The sequence below is a fragment of the Lynx rufus genome, unplaced genomic scaffold (genome assembly GCF_022079265.1).
Source record: "Lynx rufus isolate CCGP_SWC_20201006 ecotype Redwood Valley unplaced genomic scaffold, mLynRuf1.p SCAF_5, whole genome shotgun sequence".
Lineage (NCBI taxonomy): Eukaryota > Metazoa > Chordata > Mammalia > Carnivora > Felidae > Lynx > Lynx rufus.
This window is the reverse complement of record NW_025814867.1, coordinates 118,400,920-118,423,611: the sequence shown is the minus strand read 5'-3', so window position 1 is coordinate 118,423,611 and position 22,692 is coordinate 118,400,920. Positions and strand designations below refer to the sequence as shown.

Below are 22,692 nucleotides of genomic sequence, written 5' to 3'. Positions count from 1 at the left end.
GATGCAAACCCTATGTTATTGGGGCTCTTAGTTTTTTAAGAGCTCACAGAAATTTAAGTTTAATCTGAAGTAGCACAGTTTTTAAATATTAGCAACTGACTAAATTAAAAAAAAATTACTCATACAAAACAAATGTGTCAGCTGAAGGTCTTTGCTTAAATGGTACAGTCCAAACAGCAATTTGTAAAGTCTGTTAAAGTAGTCAAATCATTCTGTGTTTTAGGACGATAACAATGGCAGCTATATTGAACATGGATTTTAAGTAAGTGTGGAATAATAGCAAGACTGAAGATAGGAAGGGCCTGTTAGAAGTTTAAAGATGAGATAGATGTGAATTAATGCTTTGTTAATAGGGATAGAGAGGAGTCCAAATGTAGGCTGTTGGAGCTTTTTCCATATTCATTGATAGTAAATAAAGAATTACAAAAGAGTTAATAATGACACATAATTATTTTTATTCCTGACACCTAAATTCTGTTTTACTTATGTGGACTCATTTGATTTTACCAGTTTGTTGCATATCCTTCTAGATACTTTTGACAATATGCATTGGTATTCATGTGCCCTCTACCCACCCCCCCTTCACACAAATGATAATATAATTAATATATTTCTGCATCCTTCCTTAACAATATATCTTGGAATTTTTTTTCCTATCTATTCATACAGATATAAGTTATTCTCACTAAAATTCTCATTAAAATTTGCATTATATTTCATTGTATGGGTGTATTAGATAGAATTCATTTACCCAGCCCCCTGTGGTAGACATGTTTCTCTTCTTTTGCTGTTACAAATAATCTACGGATGCATATCCTTATATATGTCTTTAAGCTAATGTGTGTATGTTTGCCTGATTTAGTTCCTATAGGTGGAATTGGCTAAGTCAAATGATAATGTGTACATTGTAATTTTTCTGATGATTATAACTGTTGCCCTTAAAAGAGGTAGTACCTCCTACCATCCCTCCAAGATATCAGAACCGATTTCTCTACATCAGAACTATCATAGAATATACCAACATTTTCACTTTTGTAAATATGATGGAAAAGGTATTTCATCTTTATAAATTTTTACTTAAGTAGAGTATCTTTTCATATTTGAAAACAAAATCCACTTGTGTTTCTTTCCTGTGAGGTAGCCCTCTCTTATCCAGTTGTTAACTTTTTAAAAATTACTTGTTTAAGCTTTTTAATTAAGGGAAATCAGCAAAGAATCTTTCTCAGTGTATCATTTTGCTTTGATTGTTCTTACGTTTTTGGTCTGCTGACATTTAAAAATTTTAAGTAATCAAATTTTTATAAAATATAATTTTATGGGGCATGGTTATTATGTTATTTAGAAGAGTCTTTGTAATATTGTGTAATACTTGAGTGTTTTATATAATTTTTAAAAGTGTATTATCTCATAGTTTGCATCTTAAAAACTTCATTCTTTATTAGTGATTAATTTGGATTAAAGGCAAAAAGTGTTTAAAAAATGCAACTATAGGTATTCCTAGTTGAGGATCTTCTAGGTGAATTAAAATCTAAAGATTTTGACGTGCTTGTCATTTGTACTACTTTAGGACTGCTAAGTAATACTAAATAATTTTTTTTAATTTTTTTTTTTTCAATATTTATTTTTGGGACAGAGAGAGACAGAGCATGAACGGGGGAGGGGCAGAGAGAGAGGGAGACACAGAATCGGAAACAGGCTCCAGGCTCTGAGCCATCAGCCCAGAGCCTGACGCGGGGCTCGAACTCACGGACCGCGAGATCGTGACCTGGCTGAAGTCGGACGCTTAACCGACTGCGCCACCCAGGCGCCCCATTACTAAATAATTTTTATAGTTTTTCAGCTCATTGATTAGGAAATAAGTCATATTTCCTTCTGTATGAAATTATGAATTGTTAAAGACACAGTATTTTCCAAAGACAATTATTTAAAAAAGATGAACCACAGATTTGGGGCAGTCTGTCAGGAGTGGGATAGTCAAGGTAAGCCCAGAGTTTGAGAACCCACGTGTCATTTATTAGATACCTAATTGGTGGCATTGCTATAATATAAATGTTGGCTGAGAGTATTCACAGTGACCTTCTAATTTTCTTATATTTTTGTGTCAATTTTATCCATCCCTTATATCCATCTGAAAAAAATTAGATTTTGAATTTTCTCTGGGGCTCCTTGTACTAGGATGAAGCTGGATTATCCCCAGTTTAAATCATCTTGGCAGGTGTAGCAACATTTTTGCCACCTGGTAGTTATATATCATTGCATTTATTTTTCTCTTTTTTTGGCATTGTGAACTCTGTGGGCACGAGTAATGTAATTGTTCATTCTATAATTCTGGAACTTAAGTATATTTCTTTTTATTTTCTTTGAAGACACTTCTATTAAAATTTTATTGAAAACCCAACATGAGTTTTGAATCTCAATATAATTTTTCAAAACTGGTTATTTTAAAACTAACTGATATTACATAGCTTTTATCTTTTAAATTGGGGCAAAACAGTTAAAGAAGCAATGAACATTATCATTTACTTAATCTTTCTAGGAGCTTCTTTGAGTTGCTGCTGTTCTTTGGAAGAGATGAGTTTTATGAAGAGCCACTAAAGGATATTCTTGGATCATTCCAGGTAAAACAGTTTACTCCTTCACATTTTGTCTACATTTAACACATGCCTGATTCTCCCCCTAAAAATGGTATATTGGTTATTTGTTGCTTGTAAGTTTTTATATTTACTAAGATGGCAATGCTTAGGATCCTCTTATACCAGCAGAAAAAGAAGGTTCTTAAAATTAACTTTTAGCTCTATTTCTAAAAACAGTTCAAATTGAGTTTCCAATTCTATATTTGCTAGACCAGAGCCTGCTGCTACCACCCTTGTGGGTTCCTAAGCACATCCTGCACATACACTCACACTTTTTATTGATAAAGACTTTGGTTTCATATCCAATCTAGAACTCAGCCCTAGTAAAAAAAAAATGACTCTTCTTGCCTAGCCTAAAAGCAGGCTGTCTCATGTCACTTTTTCCCCTTGGCTATACCCTAATTTTCTCATTTATTTTCTTAATAGCCTTTGCAAGATATGTAATTTGTTTGTTTGTTTATTCATTTGTTTGTTTGTTTTTGGCACATGCTACAAGAGAGGAGGGAGTAAATCCAGAAGGGAATGCCAAAGATCCAAGACCTCAACTGTAGACACAAGAACATTTGATCTTTTTACCATTTACTTAAGAAGCAGTTCCTAGTATTGTGGCTCACTAATGTGTCCTTGGCATTATCTCATCATTATTCTCTGGGTAGAATAAAGGAAGATGTACTTTGAGCTCCCTCTAGGGGTAAGGTGTTCAGATGTCATATCTCACATTTATTTCTACTGTGTGTTAATAAGAAAGGCTGTCCATCTTTGGGAAGGAGGTCAGCTTAATAACAGAAAAGTCGTGCAATACTTTCTCTCACCTAGAACTTTTATTTTATATTTATTGAAAGAGATCTTGTAGACTGAATTAAAATAGATTTTTATTTCTCACTCCGATGCATACATAAAAATAGGAAAATTAGGAGCAGACTTAGTTGGCTAACATATATCTAAAACTTCCTCACATTCAGAATCTGACTCTAGATTTGTTTTTCCACCAAGTCTTCACTGTTTTTCTACACCCTTTTGTCTTCAGTGGCATCAAAAGTGTTGATGAAGTAGTATTTCCTAAAATAATTGATAAAAGAACTAAAAGCCATGGGCACTGGGGTTTTAAAAGCTTAAGTTGGTTTTATGGTTCTGTTTAACCAGCCAGCTTTGACTCCTGCTTCAGAGTGTTGTTAAATTACATTGACTGCTCTACACCCTCCCCATACCATTTGCTTCACAAGTAAAAAGAGTGCTCTGCTAGTCTCGTGGATTTTATTCTCAGTCATAAGTTTTCATGCTCTTTAAATGTCCATGGATGCAGAATGACAACCACAGCATGACCATCACCAGGCTGACTTGGATTCTAAGATAGCATTGGCTATAAATCATATTCTGATTTTACAGTTGTAGAAATACAAAAAAAAAAAATGCATCTTAGAATCAATGAAACTAGGTATATTACATATTCTACTTTATACATTCTTACAATCAGCAAAAGAAGTAAAACTACCTATTTCCATGGAGCTTATATTCTTTTGATCTCGGGATCATGAGTTTGAGCCCCATGTTGGGTGCAGAGATTACTAAAATAAATAAACTTAAAAAAAGAAAAAAAGAGCCTCATGCTTTTCCAATTGAGCCAGCCAGGTGTCCCATCGTGGAGCTTACACTCTAATTAAAGTTTATATTCAGTATTTAAAACTTTGTAATTTTCTAGTCCATTTTTCCTTTGATACCTGTGTTTTTGGCAATCCATTTTTGAATTTTTTACTACGCAGATATGTATTGACTCTTCTGTATATGTTAGGCACTAGGCTCTGGGAAAAACAGCAGTAAGCAAAACCAGAAAAACTGCCCTATTGTGAAGTTTAATTTTGGTATAGAGACAGAAAGACAATAAATCAAATCTTTGTAAATTTCAGAGTATTTTATTTTATTAAAAAAATTTTTTTAATGTTTGTCTATTTTTGAGAGAGAGAGAGAGAGGTGGGGGTGGGATAGAACGTGAGCAGGGGAGGGGCAGAGAGAGAAGGAGACACAGAATTTGTAACACAGAGCCCGATGCGGGGCTCAGACTCACGAACCATGAGATCATGACCTGATGGCCGAAGTCAGATGCTTAACGGAATGAGCCACCCAGGCGTCCCCATTTCAGATTATTTTAGAAAGCAACAAATGACTAAAAGAAAAATGAAACAGACCAGGGAGATGGAGTGCTGGCATGGTGTTATTGGGGAAGAAGATTTCAGTTGTAAATCAGGTAGTTAGGAAATGCCTCAAGGAGATATAAAATGAGCACTGATAATGGAAACCGCTGAAGTGTTTATAGAGTAAATGAGTCACAGTGTTTGAATTATGCTTTAAATGTGTGAAATCCTAACATCTCTGAAGGGATAAATTTTTTTTTTCTTTTGAGCAGGGTTTCCAAGAGTTCTTGGTTTTATATCCTTTTCTAGCTCCTGCTTAAATTCTAAAGGCTACCCCTCCTTTTGTTCCCTTTTGTTTTTAAAACCTCTAGGCCAGTTCTGCTACTTCTGTTGCTGTTGCTTCTTCCTACTTCTTCCTTCCTTCCTACTCTGAATTTTCTTGAGCCTGTAACTCCTGCCTCCCAGGAGATTTCACCTTTTGTTCCCATTTTGTCCTCCATTTTCTGAACTGAGCTGCTGCTGTTTGGTGCTTCCCTGCCTGTGCCCTTAGGACCCAAGAAGGGCCAACATGTAGTCCATCATGTGTACTCCCCAAAACCCTTGTGTTTGCTAAGCTTTGTAAATTTCCCAGGCTTCGACATATCTCACAGTCTAGTGATAATCCAGTGTCAGCTTTTGAAATGTTTTTAGATTTTCTACTAATGCAAACTCTATTTCCCCAAGTAGTTCATTACTGTCCACCTTTCATAAAGATTCATACCAGCTTAAGTTCTTGTTCATTCTCCTCTACCATAAGTATGGCAAACATAATGCTGCTCACACTTTAAGATACCTGAGAATCTTGTTAAAATGCAGATATTGATTCAATAGTTCTGGGGTGGGGCCTGAGAGTCTGTATTTCTGTCAAGCTCAGAAGTGATGCCTAGGAGCTGGTCCCTGGACCACACTCTGAATTAGCAAGAGATTAACATTCTTTGCTGGATTTGAGTTAATTATCCTTTCTGTCAGGGTGTGGGCTCTGAAGTCATATTACCTGGATTTCTGTTCTCACAGTAAGACCAAAACCTGGCCCTTAAATTTATTCTTTTCTTCCATGAATTTCTGATCTCGTAAAACCTGAGCTGCTCAAGTAGAAATTTTAAATCTTCTTATCAACTGACTATAATTTTCTCTCTACCTTATTCCAAGAGAAATTCATTCTTAGAGCCAGATGTTCCATTTGCCTGCTTCTAAAAGTTTGCTTTCTTAACTTTTGGCTTCCAATAATTCTTCTTTACCTCAAAACAAAAAGATGACACATTTCTTATATGATGCTCCTACTTCATCATTATTATTTTGAATCTGTTCACTGATGAGCTTTCCATAGCCTAGTAATTGAATTCATCTACTAGATCTCCAAAACCCATTAATGTAATTAAATAGATTCCCAGTGAAATGACAAAAATAATATGAGAACAAAATTCCTTATGAATGTTGGAAACTAGGATGAGGCTCTATATCAAGTACTCAGGGATGAATCCATCTAGAGCAATGAACCAAACAATGCCTGGTTACCTGAATGTGATTAAATAGGGGAGAGAGACCTGGAAAGGGGGAGACCTTCCAAATGTTATCTGTCCCCTGCCTCCATCAGCTTATAACAGTGAGGACTGTAAGAAATACCAGATGGTGGGGCTTAGGTGTGGGGCCGATCTCATTTTTGATGGTGCTTCTGGAAAGTGTACCACATGTGCAGCAGAGCCCACAAAACAGGAATACTGATGTGACTATGCTACCAATATTAAAAATGGGATGTATGGCTCTTCATGAAAGCATTCCTTCCACTGAAAAAATGAAGAGACGACCCAAACTAAATGGAACCTGCCCCAATATCCAGAAGTTAGAAATTTTTGAAAAGGGGTGTGGTAGCTGTAGCTTCTCTTTACTACTTCGTGGGTCATTGATCTAACAAATTAAACTTCTCTCTTGGTTGAGCTTGAAGGATTCAACAGAGACCTATTTACCCATTAGTAAAACAGCTCTTTGTTCTAGATATTCTAGGTAAAGATGAATAAAGAGGTTAATACCAGTTACCGTCAATTACATGGTTAAGATAAGACAGTTTAAAAAAAAAAGAAGAGATCAGTTTTGTTCTTTATTTGGTTAAGTTCAGGGTATCATCCATGAAACTGGAAGTGAGATTGTAAAGAAGGGACCATCCTAGAGAATGTATGGAGGTAAGCTATTGTATGGAGATGAAACTACTAAATTAAAAGTATAGTGAAGGTGATCAACAACAGATTAGCTCCAGAAAAAAATCAGTAAAAGAAACAGATCTCTAAAAATATATTTCCAATTCATAGTTACATGCAGCCATATCTTATTATAGTCTTCAATTTTTAGGATAAAGGGAAGTTCCTACAAATGCAGGACTCATGTAAAATAGGATTCCCACAAAGGAAATAAAAAAACCCAAAAAACAGGCTAGCAATGAATTTCTCCATTGTAACAAATACCAGAATAAATAATGTCTCTGGAGTTTTCCAAGGTAAAAAATACTATTTAATAATACACCTGCCAAGCTCTATAGTTTATGAGAGAGAGCAACAGAAAGAAATAGTCCAAATGCTTGCAGAACAAAACAAATACAAGTCTTTAAAAAAAAAAAAAAGTATGCCACTGATTTAGAAATGGTCAAAATAAAGAACTTAACAAATAGAGTTGTTATAAAATTAAAAAATAGGACTGACATGAGGAAACAAGTAAAAATTAGTAGACTTGCTAATATGGCTATAATGAAAATTCTATTAATGTTAGAAATGATTCTGGAAAAAGAAAATAAAAGCACAGATACAATGATCTGGAACAAAAATCTCGGATTATGGTATTGATTGGATGGAGGTAAAGAAGCTAGAGAAGAATCAGGTATATTCTTGGGCATCTAAGCTGAACTAACCACATAGAGTAGTGCCATTCACTAAGTGGGCAGTGATTATAGGCAGAGGAACAGGATATAGAAAGAAGATAAGTTCCATTCTAGACAGAGTTTCAAATATCTTTGGAACATCCAAGTACTAATGCCCAATGATGGTTAGATTGGTGGGTCTACATATATTTTTTTTAACCAAGAATATGTATTACTTTGGGGTGCCTGGGTGGCTCACTACATTAAGCATCTGACAGTTGACTTTTGCTCACGTTATGATCTTGCAGTTTGTTTGTCGGTTCGAGCCCCACATCAGGCTCTGTGCTGGCAGTGCAGAGCCTGCTTGGGATTCTGTCTCTCTGCCCCACCCCTGCTTGTTCTCTATCTCTCTCTCAAATAAAAATAAACTTAAAAAATATTTTAAAAAGTATGTATTACTTTTATAAATCAAGAGAAAAATAGATGTTATAAAGCTCCCCCCGCCCCAATTTAGGGAAAAAAAAAAAAAAAAAGACCCTGGAGTAATCAGCAAATGCCAACCAATAAAAGCCCTACTTCTAGAGCTCGGCATGTGTTTTAGTAAGCCTGACCTGACCTCAGTGAAAACTATCCTCATCCCTTGGGGTCAATGTATAAGTCACAAAGATCTTTTTTTGTTCAGAATAGAAGTGAGCCTTAGTTAAGCTTTCTTTCCTGAGACTCTACCCATTTTTAATCTACTTGTCCTTCTTTGGGTAACTGGGGGAAGCAGATGGGAGGAGGTAGGGGATACAACCTCCCAAACAAGAAGAGGCCCAAAGCTATCTTACTGCAATAGTGTTGAAAGAGAAGAATAATAAGAATCAAAAGTAAAAGCACCAGCCACTAGAGAGGAGTTATGTCTATCCTGTTTCACTGGGGCAAGTGTTGATCTCTCCTAAGAAGTCAGAGTGTGTATATTCGTTGGCATTATAAACCAGCATAGCTCCCAGGTTTTATTTTTAGCTACTATGAAGTTTAGAACCAACCACTGACTTTCTCCTAAAACCTTTTGGACTATATTCCCTTCCTAGACTACTTGGAATAAGTTGCCCAAAGACTTAATTTGGCAAAGTCCTAATCTTAGTATTCAAAACCACCTTTGTAGTGCTGGTTAAGAGGCTTTAAAGACTATGATCATGTCAACTTAAGAGCAAGACATTTTGAGGGGCAGTTTCAAAATTGTGTGTCCTTATTTTTTTCTTCTCTAATAGAATTCCTCTCCTGTCTCTGCTCAACTACATTTTGACTACATAGGACTCCCTGCCCACCCCCCACCCCCCACCAGCTTTTTTCACTGTGTACCGAAACACCAGTACCTCTGAATTCTATCTGCCTCTCCAGCTGGGCTGTTAGATCTCATAGGCAGAGACTACTTTCATCCTTGTGTCTCCAACACTTAGTAGTTACTAGACCCTAGTACTGATATGTGTGCCAACACAAATGAAGGCTAAATAAGTCCATAGACATTTTTTTTTCTTTTTTCCTTTTTTTTTTAAAGAATCCCTCTTAGAGGGGTGCCTGGGTGGCTCAGTCGGTTAAGCGGCCGACTTCGGCTCAGGTCATGCTCTCACGGTCCATGAGTTCGAGCCCTGCGTCGGGCTCTGTGCTGACAGCTCAGAGCCTGGAGCCTGTTTCAGGTTCTGTGTCTCCCTCTCTCTGACCCTCCCCCGTTCATGCTCTGTCTCTCTTTGTCTCAAAAATAAACGTTAAAAAAAATAATAATAATAAAAAAGAATCCCTCTTAGAGATGTATCATCATTGCTGAGCTCTAAAAAATAAGAAACAATGAAGTGTGTTTTCTGAAATTTACTTCCTGGTTCATTGGTTACTAATATACAGTCATATGGGGAACAGATCAACAAATGCATTCATGGGATGAAACCATCAAATATTTACTTGTTGATTCTATTTTGACAATGTGTAGAAAAAAGAGAATTGAAAGGGATGGGGGAAAGATTTCACTGGCTATGAAAGAAACATACTTGACAAGTATGCCACATATTTAGCACTGGAATGAAAGAGATTGATATTAAAATTAAAGTTTCAGATTTTAAAATAATTTTTAAAAATTATATTCCTTAGATTAACCTTGTGTTGAAATGGGTAAAGGTTTGATAGTTTTTCATTATATTTTTGAAACTGTTACTACTGAGATTAATAAATCTTGTATATTACCACCTCAGAAATATTTCACTTTTTCTGTGTATTTTTTGTTTTTAATAATCTGAGAAGGAAACACTTAACTTCAACTGTTGAAGTTCTATAATCACTTTGCATAGATACAAGACCCAGAGTTATTTCAGGCATAAAATATATAATAAATAAATGAGACAGTTAAGCTCAGGGGACCAAAATCAAGCCTCCAAAAGATAGGGCTGTCAGCATCATGTCAGGAAAGGCCAGTTTACCCTGACTCATGGAACCAACAGTCATCTCAAAAAGTGGGTACTAAACATTGTTCAGTGATAGTTGTTCACACCATAGTATCCAGCTCTAACAAAGATCTTATATTCGAGCATCTTGCAATTTTGTGTTTTCAGGACCAGGCATGTAAGTGCCTTCAAAATCAGTAAGATTGACACTTTGAAAGTAGCTCTAAAAGCACATCAGGGTCATTGAGGCATTCGCTTATCACTGAAAGATGATTCTGTAGTGTCTTAATACATAATAACTAGAATTATCAGCATCTTAATGCTTGAAGTAGTTTGTTTTCCCAGATAAAATATTAGATCATAGAAAATTTAGTTGTAAAGAAGAACTATGAAGGTCATTAAGGACCAGAGAGGACCAGAGAGATACATTCATTCATCTATTCAATAATATTTATTGGAGATTAACTCGCTCAATTTGTAGTATTGCTGGTACTGTGACCTGTTCTCTTGACTAACTCTTTGTTCTCTCTGCTATATCAGATTTTATATTTATTTCTTTATGTGGGAACCTATACTCCAGTAAACCTTGCATACACCTTAATTCTGCTTCACGGTCTCTGTCTTACAGGGTAAAACAGTAACAATAGTACTTCTCTGTTGGCCATATTATTTCATTTATGATTTAAAAATGTTAATAATAGGGTCATGCTTTCATTAACTTGGCAATTACCAATTCTGAAATTTGGTTATGCCGCAGTTGATGGTTTTCTGTACTTATGATTGGCTTCCACTTCAGCTAAAACTTTGATTGCTAATTTAAGTCACATTTATATTCATTACTTAAGATTTTTTAAATGTATAAAAATGTAATCATGTCTGTTAAACAGGGAACAATTACTTACACTTAAATATTCATTTTTTTTTCCGAAGTCCCAAATGGGATATCTTAAATAGTTCACTAAGTACATGATTGTAGTTACTTTTCAAAATCAAATATATGTAGGGGCGCCTGGGTGGCGCAGTCGGTTAAGCGTCCGACTTCAGCCAGGTCACGATCTCGCGGTCCGTGAGTTCGAGCCCCGCGTCAGGCTCTGGGCTGATGGCTCAGAGCCTGGAGCCTGTTTCTGATTCTGTGTCTCCCTCTCTCTCTGCCCCTCCCCCGTTCATGCTCTGTCTCTCTCTGTCCCAAAAATAAATAAACGTTGAAAAAAAAAAATTAGAAAGCAAAATCAAATATATGTAATTTATAGGCATTAATGCATTTTTATAATTTTGAGATTGGGAGTCACCCTGGAAATTGTTGATCCAATAATCCCTTATTTTACAGGTCAGAAAATTAAGCTCTTGTGGAGTCGAGGTTTATAGAAGTAGAACAAGGGCCTAAGTATTACTCTCAACCAGTATGAATAGATATAATCATGTGTTTGCAGTAATGTATATGTCAAAACAATAGTCTGAAGTTAAAAAAATTTTTTTAATGTTTATTTTCAAGAGACAGAATGTGAGTGGGGAAGGAGTAGAGAATGGGGGCAGGGGATCTGAAGTGGGCTCTGTACTGATAGCACAGAGCCCGATGGGGCTCGAACTCAACAAATGGCGAGATCATGACCTGAGCCGAAGTCGGACGCTTAACCAATTGAGCCACCCAGGCGCCCCTAATATTTTTTTTTAATGTTTATTTATTTTTGAAGGAGAGAGAGAGAGAGAGAGAGAGAGAGAATGGGGGAGGGGCAGAGAGAGGGAGACACAGAATCAGAACCAGGCACCAGGCCCTGAGCTGTCAGCACAGAGCCTGACGTGGAGCTCGAACTCACCAGCAGTGAGATATGACCTGAGCTGAAGTCGGCTGCTTAACTGCCCGAGCCACCCAGGTGCCCCTAAATTTTTTTTTTTTTAGGTTTTATTTATTAAAGTAATCTTTCTACCCAATGTGGGTCCTGACCTCACGACCCCAAGATCCAGAGTTATATGGTCCACCAACTGAGAGCCAGGAGCCCCTAAAGAAATCTTTATGTATAAACTTTCTGTTTTTTTTTTTAAACATTTTATTTTTAAGTAATCTTTACACCCAACATGGGGCTCAAACTCACAACCCTGACATACAAGAGCTGCATGCTCCACCAACTGAGCCAACTAGGAGCCCTTATACTACTATCTAAATGCTTTGTTAACTTACATTCTGAGACCTCCTAAAGACTTGCATAGCAGAGACAGGAAGAAGAAACTAATGTGGTTATCTAAGTGATAGCAGATGAAGGCCTAGACTAGAGTGTAAACAGTAAAAATAACAGGTAGAAGCACATCACATAAGAAAGAAAACTGACATGATATTAGGATCAGTAGAAGACAGTGAGTTAAAAAAAAAAAAAAAAAGGAGACAGTTTTATATTTGATTCCAAACACAAATGTAAAAACAAATAATACCTAAAATCAGGAATGTCCAGACTTCTGATAGCACAACCATCTAGGTTTTTTTAAAAGACAGAATATTCTCAATACATATATATGTATTATCTATGGATATGTGCTAATACTATATACATTATGAAACATAAAAAACATTTAAAAAAATGAAAGTAAAATAATGTTTTAACAGTGTAAAAACTAATGATAGCAGTATGACTTAATATGCTTTAGTTTTGAAAAATTCTAACTCTTGGTCATATAGTCTGATTTTAAGGTGTTTACTTTGATACTTGGTTTTAATAGTTGTCATAGGTGAAAAATTTTCTCAACTGTGATACTGAGTTTAAATTCCTTCCACCCAAATTACAAAGAGTTGTTGAAATTTGACTACTAAATTTCTATTGTTACTGACATCAATGTTTTGATACTAACCATTTTTAACATATGACTCTGAAAGCCCATTAAAATGCTCCAGTTGAAAGGTTTTTCAACAAAAAATTCTAGTTTAAGTTTTTTAATACAAACATTGTAAGTGACATACTGATTTTGGCAACAGCAAACCTGCAAGAATGTAAACGCTTCCAAATATTCATTTTAAATGATTTTCTCCATAACTTTCTTTTGAAAAGCAGTAACTTTTTCACTGTTATACTGTCCTCTTTATATGGGCAAACTCAGAATGTTTATTTTTTAAAAACATTAGGTAAATATTCCTTAGGAACTTACCACAGAAAAGAACAGCAAATGTGTAATGTTATCTTTTTGAAAAAGAAAACTACGTAACAACTTTAAATTTTACAACTTTTTGAAATGCTTTGCCATGAGATAACCAATGGAAGTGTAATAATAAAAGTTATGATCATTCTCCTCTTATTATAAAGTATTGTAAAGATTTTACTGTATTTTAAAGGCTCTGTTTTTATAACATTAACCACATTGAAGACCTTTTAAAAATTTTTTGCTTTGATTTGCTACAATAGCTTGCTTTATGAGTGAATTTGATATGGTATTCTACAGTTTTGCTCTGGAAGCTGCATTCAAAATAAGACAAATACTGCATAATGTTTCTGATTACATGGATTTCCATAAAACTCGATTCTGATTAAAAAGTTATTATTGAGAATTTATCTTTTCTGGTATACCTTTCCTTTCTTGGCTCTGTTTGAACATGCTTTTAACTACCTAAGAAGTAAGATGTCAGCCCTTAATAACACAAGGCTCCCTCTTACATGATAAATATCAGAAGAGTTGACTGGTACTGATTTTCAGTACTGCAGGAGAAGGAATTAACTTTATTATGGATTGAGGTAGCTAGTACAGGCTTCTCAGGGAAGAGCAGGATTATGGAAAGATAGGAAAGTATTTAGATTGGTTTACTGGGAGGTTTCAATAGGTTTGTAGGAAGTTGTAGGAGAAAAAGAGTGAGTGATATGAGAAAAGCATAAGCAGAAAGTACATGATGAATTTGAGACATGGAGGAGACCAGGCTGGAGGATTCATGATGTTGAATAGCTGAATGAGTTAGGTAGGTAAGTGCAGAGATCCTTAAATATGAAGTTCAGTCATTAAGAATTTCATCCTCTGGAAGAAAAAAGAATTTCATTTTATGATGAGCTGCTGAGGAGTTCAGATCAAGAACACTGAATATACAGCTTTGCAGACATGTTGGGGGGGGCAATTCTAATGAGGTAACAAGTTCAGGGAAGAAAATTCTTCTGGAACAAAACATTAAGTTTGCACCACAATAGATTCTGAAAGAAAAGTGAAGGAGGGGGTTTTGTTTTCTACCTTTGGCAAAAACACAAGGTTGAATGGAGGTTTCTGAGGGAACATTTAGCACCGTGTGATGGGTATCAATGATAGTAGACAGATGACTTAATAAAGGATTAGGTTAATGTACAGGTCCAAATTTTTAAGTAAACATTGTAAAAATATATATAATAAGCATATATAGGAAGGATAGTTGTGAATTCTATAGTGACTTAAGTGCTTCCTTTTTCGCTTTGGAGGCTTTTGAATTGTGTATCATCCACAAAAGCCACCATACTATCTAAGGAAGGAGGAGCCAAAATATACTTACAAACTTACTTGTTCTCTCATCCCATGTCTTTTTTTTTTTTTTCCATCCCATGTCTTTTTAAATAAACCAAAATGAAATCTTCATTTCATCTCTATTTCCTGTCCAGAGCCATTTCCCATAGAAAATGGTCTCTAAAATAAGGTGCATTTGCCTCAATAAGTGCACACACACACACACACACACAAAACAAAACTCTCCCATACAATTTTTATCTTAGAAAAATGAACTTAAGCTAATTGACTAATTTTTAATAGAAGGATTGATAGGAGTACAAGTATATACTTTCTAGCATAAACATTTATGAAAGTACACACTCAATGTAGAAAGTATAATCAGAAAGTATGTCAGAGTTGACTCTGGGGTGGGGGTTGTTAAATATACAGTTTATCAGCGCTTTCCTCTAGAAATTTTGATTTAGTATATTTGAACTGGTGCTTGGGAATCTGTTTTTTAACAAGACCTCCAAGTATTTATTTTTCAGCCATGTTTAGGAGATTAGCAATAGACCTATTTCATGAAGTCCAATTCTGGGTCTCACAATGCTAAGGGCTGTGTGATTGGTACCTCACCTATTGTGAGACAGCTAGAAAGATGGCTTGTCCAAGAGCTCAGCAGCAGAGCCAAAGCTCACCAGTGATTCAGGGACTAGCATCCAGCTCACCTTATGTCTTGTACTTTTATTGAACCAAAGCCAGCTTACAGTAGTTGAATTTTAGGGGTAGCAGTATGTGCGTCTAGAGTAATATAGGAGTTGATTCACCTTTAGGTTTGAAGTCAATGATTGTTTTCAAGCTGTTATCACAGATTTTTACTATGTTCCATGTGTTTAAAACAAATCATGGCTGATCAAAAAACTTTACATCTTGTTTTTATGAATGCTATATAAACATGCTGACACATGGAAATGTAGAAATTAATTTTCTGCTAAGGCATTTGGGTGTGCAAAGATAAAATAGTTATCCAAAATGTTAAAAAATACTAGAAGATATAATAGCTAACATTTATTAAGTGCTTACTATGTGCCAGGCACTGTACTAAGTAAGCACTTTCAATACTGTATATTTAAACCTCGCAACAATCCTATGAAGTAGGTGTTTTTAGTAACCATTCTGCAGATTAGTTAACTGAAGGAGCACAGAGAGGTTAAGTAACTTGCCCATTATTTATACAGTTTTGTTTGCTTGCTTGCTTGCTTGCTTGCTCATTTTAATTTGGGAATATTCTAAATAACTTCTAGAAGACACTTATTTTCATGTTATGACTTAATTATCTGTTGACTTCTTTGACTAAATGATTCTTTATCTTGAAACTTGATTCTTCTACTGCCTTGTTCGTTCATGAAACAAATAAAACCTCTTTTTGTGTATCTTAACAAGGAATAAAAAGTGGCATATAGATACTACTTTGGAACATTCAAATGATGAAAGAACATGACAAATAAAAGCAAAGTGTTTACTGCCACTTTGAACATGTAGCCTGATGATTTATATCATAAGTAAAATTTGTAATGGTGTATTGTTTAAGCTTTGCTTATAACTTACTAAGTTTTTAATGTCTGAAGGATATTTTGAGCACAGAAAGAAATTTTGGCAATTATTTGTGTTTTAATTGATGTGCCATTTATTCAAATTTTTAACATTGCCAATTTCAATGCCTAGTTTTTTCCTTAAGGCTGTAAGCTCGGTGTATGCATTAAAAAATATGTATCTATTTATACCCTCACTAGGCCTTCAGTTAATCTTTTAATTATCAAATTAAATTCCCTGAAACATTTTAGAAACAATACCAAGGTATGTAATGAATCAAAAAAGCATAATCAAATAATTAAATCTCGTAAACCTAAATCTAAGAAATCAAATTTATAAATTCAGTCAACCAAGTTCTCCTAAATATTAAGCTTTGTTTACAAACTTGTTACATAATTCATATTATAATCACAAGTCTAAGATAAAAGATTCTCTAAAAATATTTCAAACATCTTTAAAAAAAATCCCAGAAAATACATAGACAAATTATCAGTTAATGCCCAACCTATCAGTACATCTTTATCTTAAAACTAATGTAAAGTCTTCGTATTATAGGTTGGATTCATTCCTTCAGCCTGCCATTTCTTTATCCCAAGACTACAAATCTGCTAATAGAACAATAATGCAATAGAATTTCCATCTTCTAGCCTTCCATCACAACTAGGTGTATACATTTGGGATCAGAGCAGGGGACCTGTGTGTCTGCCAACCACAGTCTGCATTGGACAGGGACCCTTCTACCTCTTTCTTATAGTCAGGTTCTTGCTTGCCATTGTTAACAGAAGCTTTATGAGCCCTCACATAAACTGAACATTTAAGTTTTACATTTTTGCAACCTGGTTCTTTTCCTAGAAATGATGCATCCTGTAAGTTTTTCCCTTAGGTTTTAAAACCTGGTTCTTTTCCTAGAAATGATGCATCCCTTAAGTTTTTCCCTTGGGTTACACTTAATCCCTATTATAATTGGATTTTCTAAGTCCAATTATGTAGAAACTCTGTAACCTTTGGCATTAAAGCCTATTTGTGTACTGATGGGGTTTTGACACCCTACTTAGGTTACTATAGCAACCCTTTCTCTTTTATAATTTAATAGCTGACTCATTGACCATCAGTCATTTTATTGACAAGGATGATCAAGTTTAGTTTTTAACCCCTTTAAATTCACAAAGCCAAAATGATTTTTCTCTCCTAGGAATGCCAGAATCACCTCCGCAGATATGGAAATGTGAATCTGGAACTGGTGACTCGAATCATTAGAGATGGTGGCCCATGGGAAGATCCAGTGTTGCAAGCTGTTCTTAAAGCCCAGCCAGCATCTCAGGAGATAGGTACTTCAGGAGACTCAAAATCAAAACCAACATTTGTGAGAAGCAAGCGCAATTTTCATTTCTAACTAGAGCAGTAATAGTGATTTTTCTTTATCTTCTAATACTGAATAAGAGTAATGTATTTTCACATGAAGTGTGTTTAAATTGTTATACTAACCTGGCCCAAGAATGATTTTTGACACCAGACTAGGTACCTTTATGTATAGTAATTTTCCATTTATTCTAATGGGAATTCAGTGTAATACACTTACTGTCCAGATGTTACTTACAGAGAGTTTGGTTTCATCATTTGTTATATTTTAAAAATCTAGTTAAGTAGGAACAAACACCCTTAAAAACAACAACAACAACAACACCCTGCTTAAGCACATGGAATCTCCCTTATACAGGAAACTCTGAGGGCTGGAACTCTGTCAGTTTTTGTCACCACTACTGCATATCCTATACCCAGCCCAGTGCCTGGTACAGAGTAGGTACTCAATATAAGTATTTGTTAACTGAACCAAGTGACCATCTGAGGAATGTGTAAGTGAACGAGTGACAAGTTGAATGAATTCCAAGTACTCTGGAGCAGTATTTCCCAAACTTCATCCATTAGTAGAAGTTGAGTTTTATCTCATCCCTGAACGACCTGCATGCTTTGGTATCACCTCCTTTCCAGCATAGATCCACTGTGTTTCCTGTGGGCCAAAATTTCCTTTTGAGGCAAGAGGCTCTGTCAATTACTTCTAGGTAATTCTTTTTAAAAACTGTTCGCCATATTGTTCCTGAGCCCCAGAACATTTTGGATCATCAGAACTTAGAATGTAAACTCAGCAGTAGTGTAAGCAGAAAAAGCATGGAAAACATTTGAAAGCATGGAGAGAGCCCATGGAGTGCAATTATAAGATGGCAGAAAGAAAAGACAAGACTTCCCACCCTTGTTCTGGTGAGGATACTTCACACCACATATTGTGCTGAGCAGGTTAGGATCTTTCCATTTGCCTCAGGTTAATAAGGGTTGGGGGTAGGTTTTGAGTAGAGTTGAGTGAAGAAGGGGCTATGCTTCTCCAGCTTAAGAGCAAGTTAACTCCAGATACAAGTGTGGAGGACTGTGACAGAGATAGGAGAGAAGATGACGAAAGAGAGAAGATCAGGAGAAGTAGTTAAAAGTGGTGGGCTGAGATAGGAGGTAGAATAAGACTAGAGGAAAGAGCTACAATATATATCATAGTGTTATAGTGGTAAATACCCAGGGCATACAAAGGAGACTGGAACTTGATGTGAGGGTTTCAGAAAGGAGTAAAAAACTGAAGAGGGAGGCAGTTGGAACTGAGGAGGAAGAGTTGTACCATTGAGGAAAAGTATATAGAGTCAATATAGGGAAGGCAAGGGTGACAGACTGAAGAAAACTATGAGGAGCCTGGGGAATGTGGTCAGATGGCACAGAAGCTAGATGAGGAGCTTCAAAAGGAGTGAGAATAGAGAAGAAAGCTTGGGCTTTTAGGCTTCTCTGACTAGGAGCTAGAACAAATCTGTTGGTTGGTGTAAGGGCTGACGGTATGTCTCTCTCTCTCTCTCACTCTCCCTCTCTCTCATCCTTACATATATATTCCTTTCATACTTCCACTAGCATACCTCACTTTGGGAAAAGCTGCTCTAGAGCCTCATTAATATGGATGACTCTCCTCTAGTTGGTGACCATTAAGATAAAGACCAGTCTGAAGTTTATCTTTGCATTAACTCTATAAATCATTGTCTGCTTATCATATGCTGTAAACGGAATTGCAAGGCACATGTTGAAGCCCAAATAAAACATCACTCATAGGCATTTTAGAAGCTACTGATTAAACATACACAAGTAATGAAAACATTTTGATCTGAAATCATGAAATGTGGATCCCTGTTCCTGCTCTGCCACTTATTCTTTGTCCTTGGGCAAGTCATTTGACCTCTCTGAGTCTCAGTTTTGTGATCTGTGAAAGAAGTATTATGATACCTGTCATAGGTTGTTGTTAGGTCTAAATAAACTTAGGTAGATAAAGGTGCTTATATGTTTTTAAGTTGTGTAAAGTATCAATTAGTAATTATTCTTAGTGATACATATATTAATAAGCAATCCTTTTTGGTACTACTTTTGGCTTAATTTTTGATAAGAAGTAATAAAACATTTTCCTTAATTCACGTTACTTTTCTCTATACATCTAAATCAATGTGGTTTTAATGACAAAATAGGATTCAGCCTTTTAACCTTATGTGAATGACAATATTAGGCAACAAAATATAAAGTACATAAATAGACTAGAAATTCCAGACCCCATGTTATCTGAAACATATTTTAACATATTAGTGAACTGAAAAGAGAGTATTTCATCTTTTGTTAAATTTTTTTCAGTTTTTAGACTGAAAAGAAATCAAAAGATACTTCTTGAGCAGTTTTGGTGTTACTCTTATTTCCATTTTTCCAATCATATGACTGAATATTATTTTCATAAATAAACTCCTACTAAGGAATATGCTATTTAGTTAAATAACCACTTAATCTAATTAGATGCCACATGTTAGTGGTAGAGTTTCAAACAACAAAGTTTGAGAATCTTTTCTTGAGAGTAATAAGAGTTTGTTTTCTTTTTAATATAGTGAACAAATATTTAAGTTCTGAAAATCCACTGTTCTTTGAACTACGTGCCAGATACCTAATTGCTTGTGAACGCATACCTGAAGCAATGGCTCTTATCAAATCTTGTATAAATCACCCAGAAATCAGCAAAGACTTGTACTTCCATCAAGCACTCTTCACATGTCTGTTTATGTCACCTGTAGAAGATCAACTATTCCGGGAGGTATTGTTTGAGATTATGTTTGCCTTTTACTATTTTAACCTTATCAAAAATAAAAAAAAAAAAAAAGTAGCCCATTCTTGTAAAATTCCTTTTACAGTAACACCAAAGGTTTTAGGATTACATTATTTAGATGTGTTCTCTTTGACACTATTCTTTAAGCTCGCATTGAATTAGACAATCTGAGATTGACAACTGATGAAATTAACAAAGCATTCATCAATAAGCATTATACATGTTGAGCTTATTGTGTGACAGAAGAGGTTAAATAAAAATAGGAAGCATTTTAAATAAAAATTTAAATTAATTATTCAGCACTTGTTTTGTAAATACTTTTATAAAGTATTTTGCCTTTTAATAAAATATTAAGAAATTAAATGCTCATGTTTGTTGTTTTCGTTTTTTGTTTTTGTTTTTGTTTTTGTTTTTTTTTTTTTAAGATGAAAGAATCTTTTCCTAATATAGAACCTACTCACTTACAAGTTGTGGACATTAATGAGATTAAAAGTAGTTATAAATTGTAGGTGCTAGATAGTAAAACTATGAAACCATGAAAATATTTCTGTATAATTCATCATTGTTTTTGTAGAAGAAAACCAGAAATTTAAATTTTTTCCTGAATGTTTAATCCAGACATTGAATGCAACTAGCTTTTTAGGTATTTTTAATGATATGAACTGATTTTTCTTTTCCTCTTATAGCATTTATTGAAAACTGATTGTAAGAGTGGAATTGATATCATCTGTAACACTGAAAAAGAAGGCAAGACTATGTTAGCTTTGCAACTCTGTGAATCCTTTCTTATTCCGCAGCTCCAGAATGGGGATATGTACTGTATCTGGTAAGTGTCCCTAATATGGAAATTGAAATGGTAAGATGAGGAACAAAAGGAGAACTGGTTGGCAGAATCTGGACTTTATGTTTTAAAAAAAGTTCTGTGAAAATGTTAAGCCACATTTTAAAAATTTACTGTGCAAGAAACAACAGTAAGTTGTAAGATCTAAAAATTAAAAAAGACAATGACCATGTGCCAGTAACTGACAGTATAAATGTTTAAAGTATGTATTATAATGAAACAATTATATTTTAAATCAAATGTGGAATTTAGTTTTTTAAGACTTTATTTTTTAGAGCAGTTTTAGGTTTACAGTAAAATTGAGAGGGAGGTACAGACATTTCCCATTATATCCCGATCCCCACATATACATAACCTTCTCCATTATCAACATTCTCAGAAAAAAAAACAAAAAAAAAAACAAAAAAAAAATTACTCACCAGAAGAGTACTTTTTTTTTTTTTTTTTTTTTTTTAACCAAGGATGAACCCATAGTGGCACATCATAACCACCCAAAGTCCAGATTCTCTTAGGGTTCACTACTGGTGTTATATATAATCTATGGGTTTGGATAAATATAGTATCACACAGGGTATTTTCACTGCCCTAAAAGTCCTCTGTGCTCCCCACTTGTTCATTTCTTCTCTCCCTCTCCCAACCCTCACCTCTGGAAACCACTGATGTTTTTACTATTGTCATAGTTTTACCTTCTCCACCATATTGTATAGTTGGAATTATACAGTGTGTAGCCTTTTCAGATTGGCTTTTTTCACTCAGTAATGTACATTTAAGGTTCCACCATGTCTTTTCATAGCTTGATAGCTCATTTCTTTTTAGTGCTGAGTAATATTCCATTGCCTGGATTACCAGTTTATTTATCCATTCACCTAATGAAGGACATCTTGGTTGGTTTCAAGTTTTGGCAATCACGAATAAAGCTGCTGTAAATATCCGTGTGCAGGTTTCTGTGTGGACATAAAGTTCAACTCCTTTGGGTAAATACCGAGGAGCACACCTGCTGAAATGTATGGTAAGAGTGTTTAGTTTTGAAGGAAACTACCAAACTGTCTTCCAAAGTGGGTGTACTGTTTTGTATTCCCACCAGCAATGTATAAGAGTTCCTGTTGCTCATCCTCACCAGCATTTGCTGTTGTCAGTGTTACAAAATTGGGCCATTCTAGTAGGAGTATAGTGGTATCTTGTTTTAATTTGTATTTCCCTGATGACGTATGGTGGGGACCATCTTTTCATATGCTTGTTTTTTTATCTGTATATCTTCTTTGGTGAGGTGTCTGTTACGATTTTTGGCCCATTTTTAAATCAGATTGTTAGTTTTCTTTTTGTTGAATTTTAAAAGGTCTTTGTAGATTTTGGGTAATAGTCCTTTATCAGATGTGTCTTTTACAAATATTTTCTTCCAATCTGTGGCTTGTCTTTTAATTTTCTTGATATTGTCTTTCACAGAGCACAGTTTTTAATTGTAACAAAGACGAGCTTATCAATTATTTCTTTCATGGCTCATGACTATAGTGTTGTAAAAAGGCATCACCATACCCAGAAACTTATCTACTAGGAGTTTTATAGTTCTGCATTTTCTGTTTATGTCTGTGATCCACTTTGAGGTAATCTTTGTGAAAG

General features: G+C 35.1%; 1 protein-coding gene across 2 annotated transcripts in view; it reads left to right on the top strand.

The window, feature by feature from the left end:
- The window catches only part of ZNF654 (zinc finger protein 654), a 92,864-nt gene that overhangs the window by 53,918 nt on the left and 16,254 nt on the right, over window positions 1–22,692 (top strand). Inside the window, exons 3-6 of one of the 2 annotated variants that reach the window (XM_047099370.1) lie at window positions 2,537–2,618; window positions 17,265–17,400; window positions 20,020–20,222; window positions 20,921–21,060. In XM_047099370.1, coding sequence (XP_046955326.1) covers window positions 2,537–2,618; window positions 17,265–17,400; window positions 20,020–20,222; window positions 20,921–21,060 — 561 coding nt within the window. Of the gene's footprint in view, window positions 1–2,536; window positions 2,619–17,264; window positions 17,401–17,434; window positions 18,329–20,019; window positions 20,223–20,920; window positions 21,061–22,692 lie in introns of those variants that run through there. The other variant, XM_047099371.1, reaches the window with a different exon arrangement.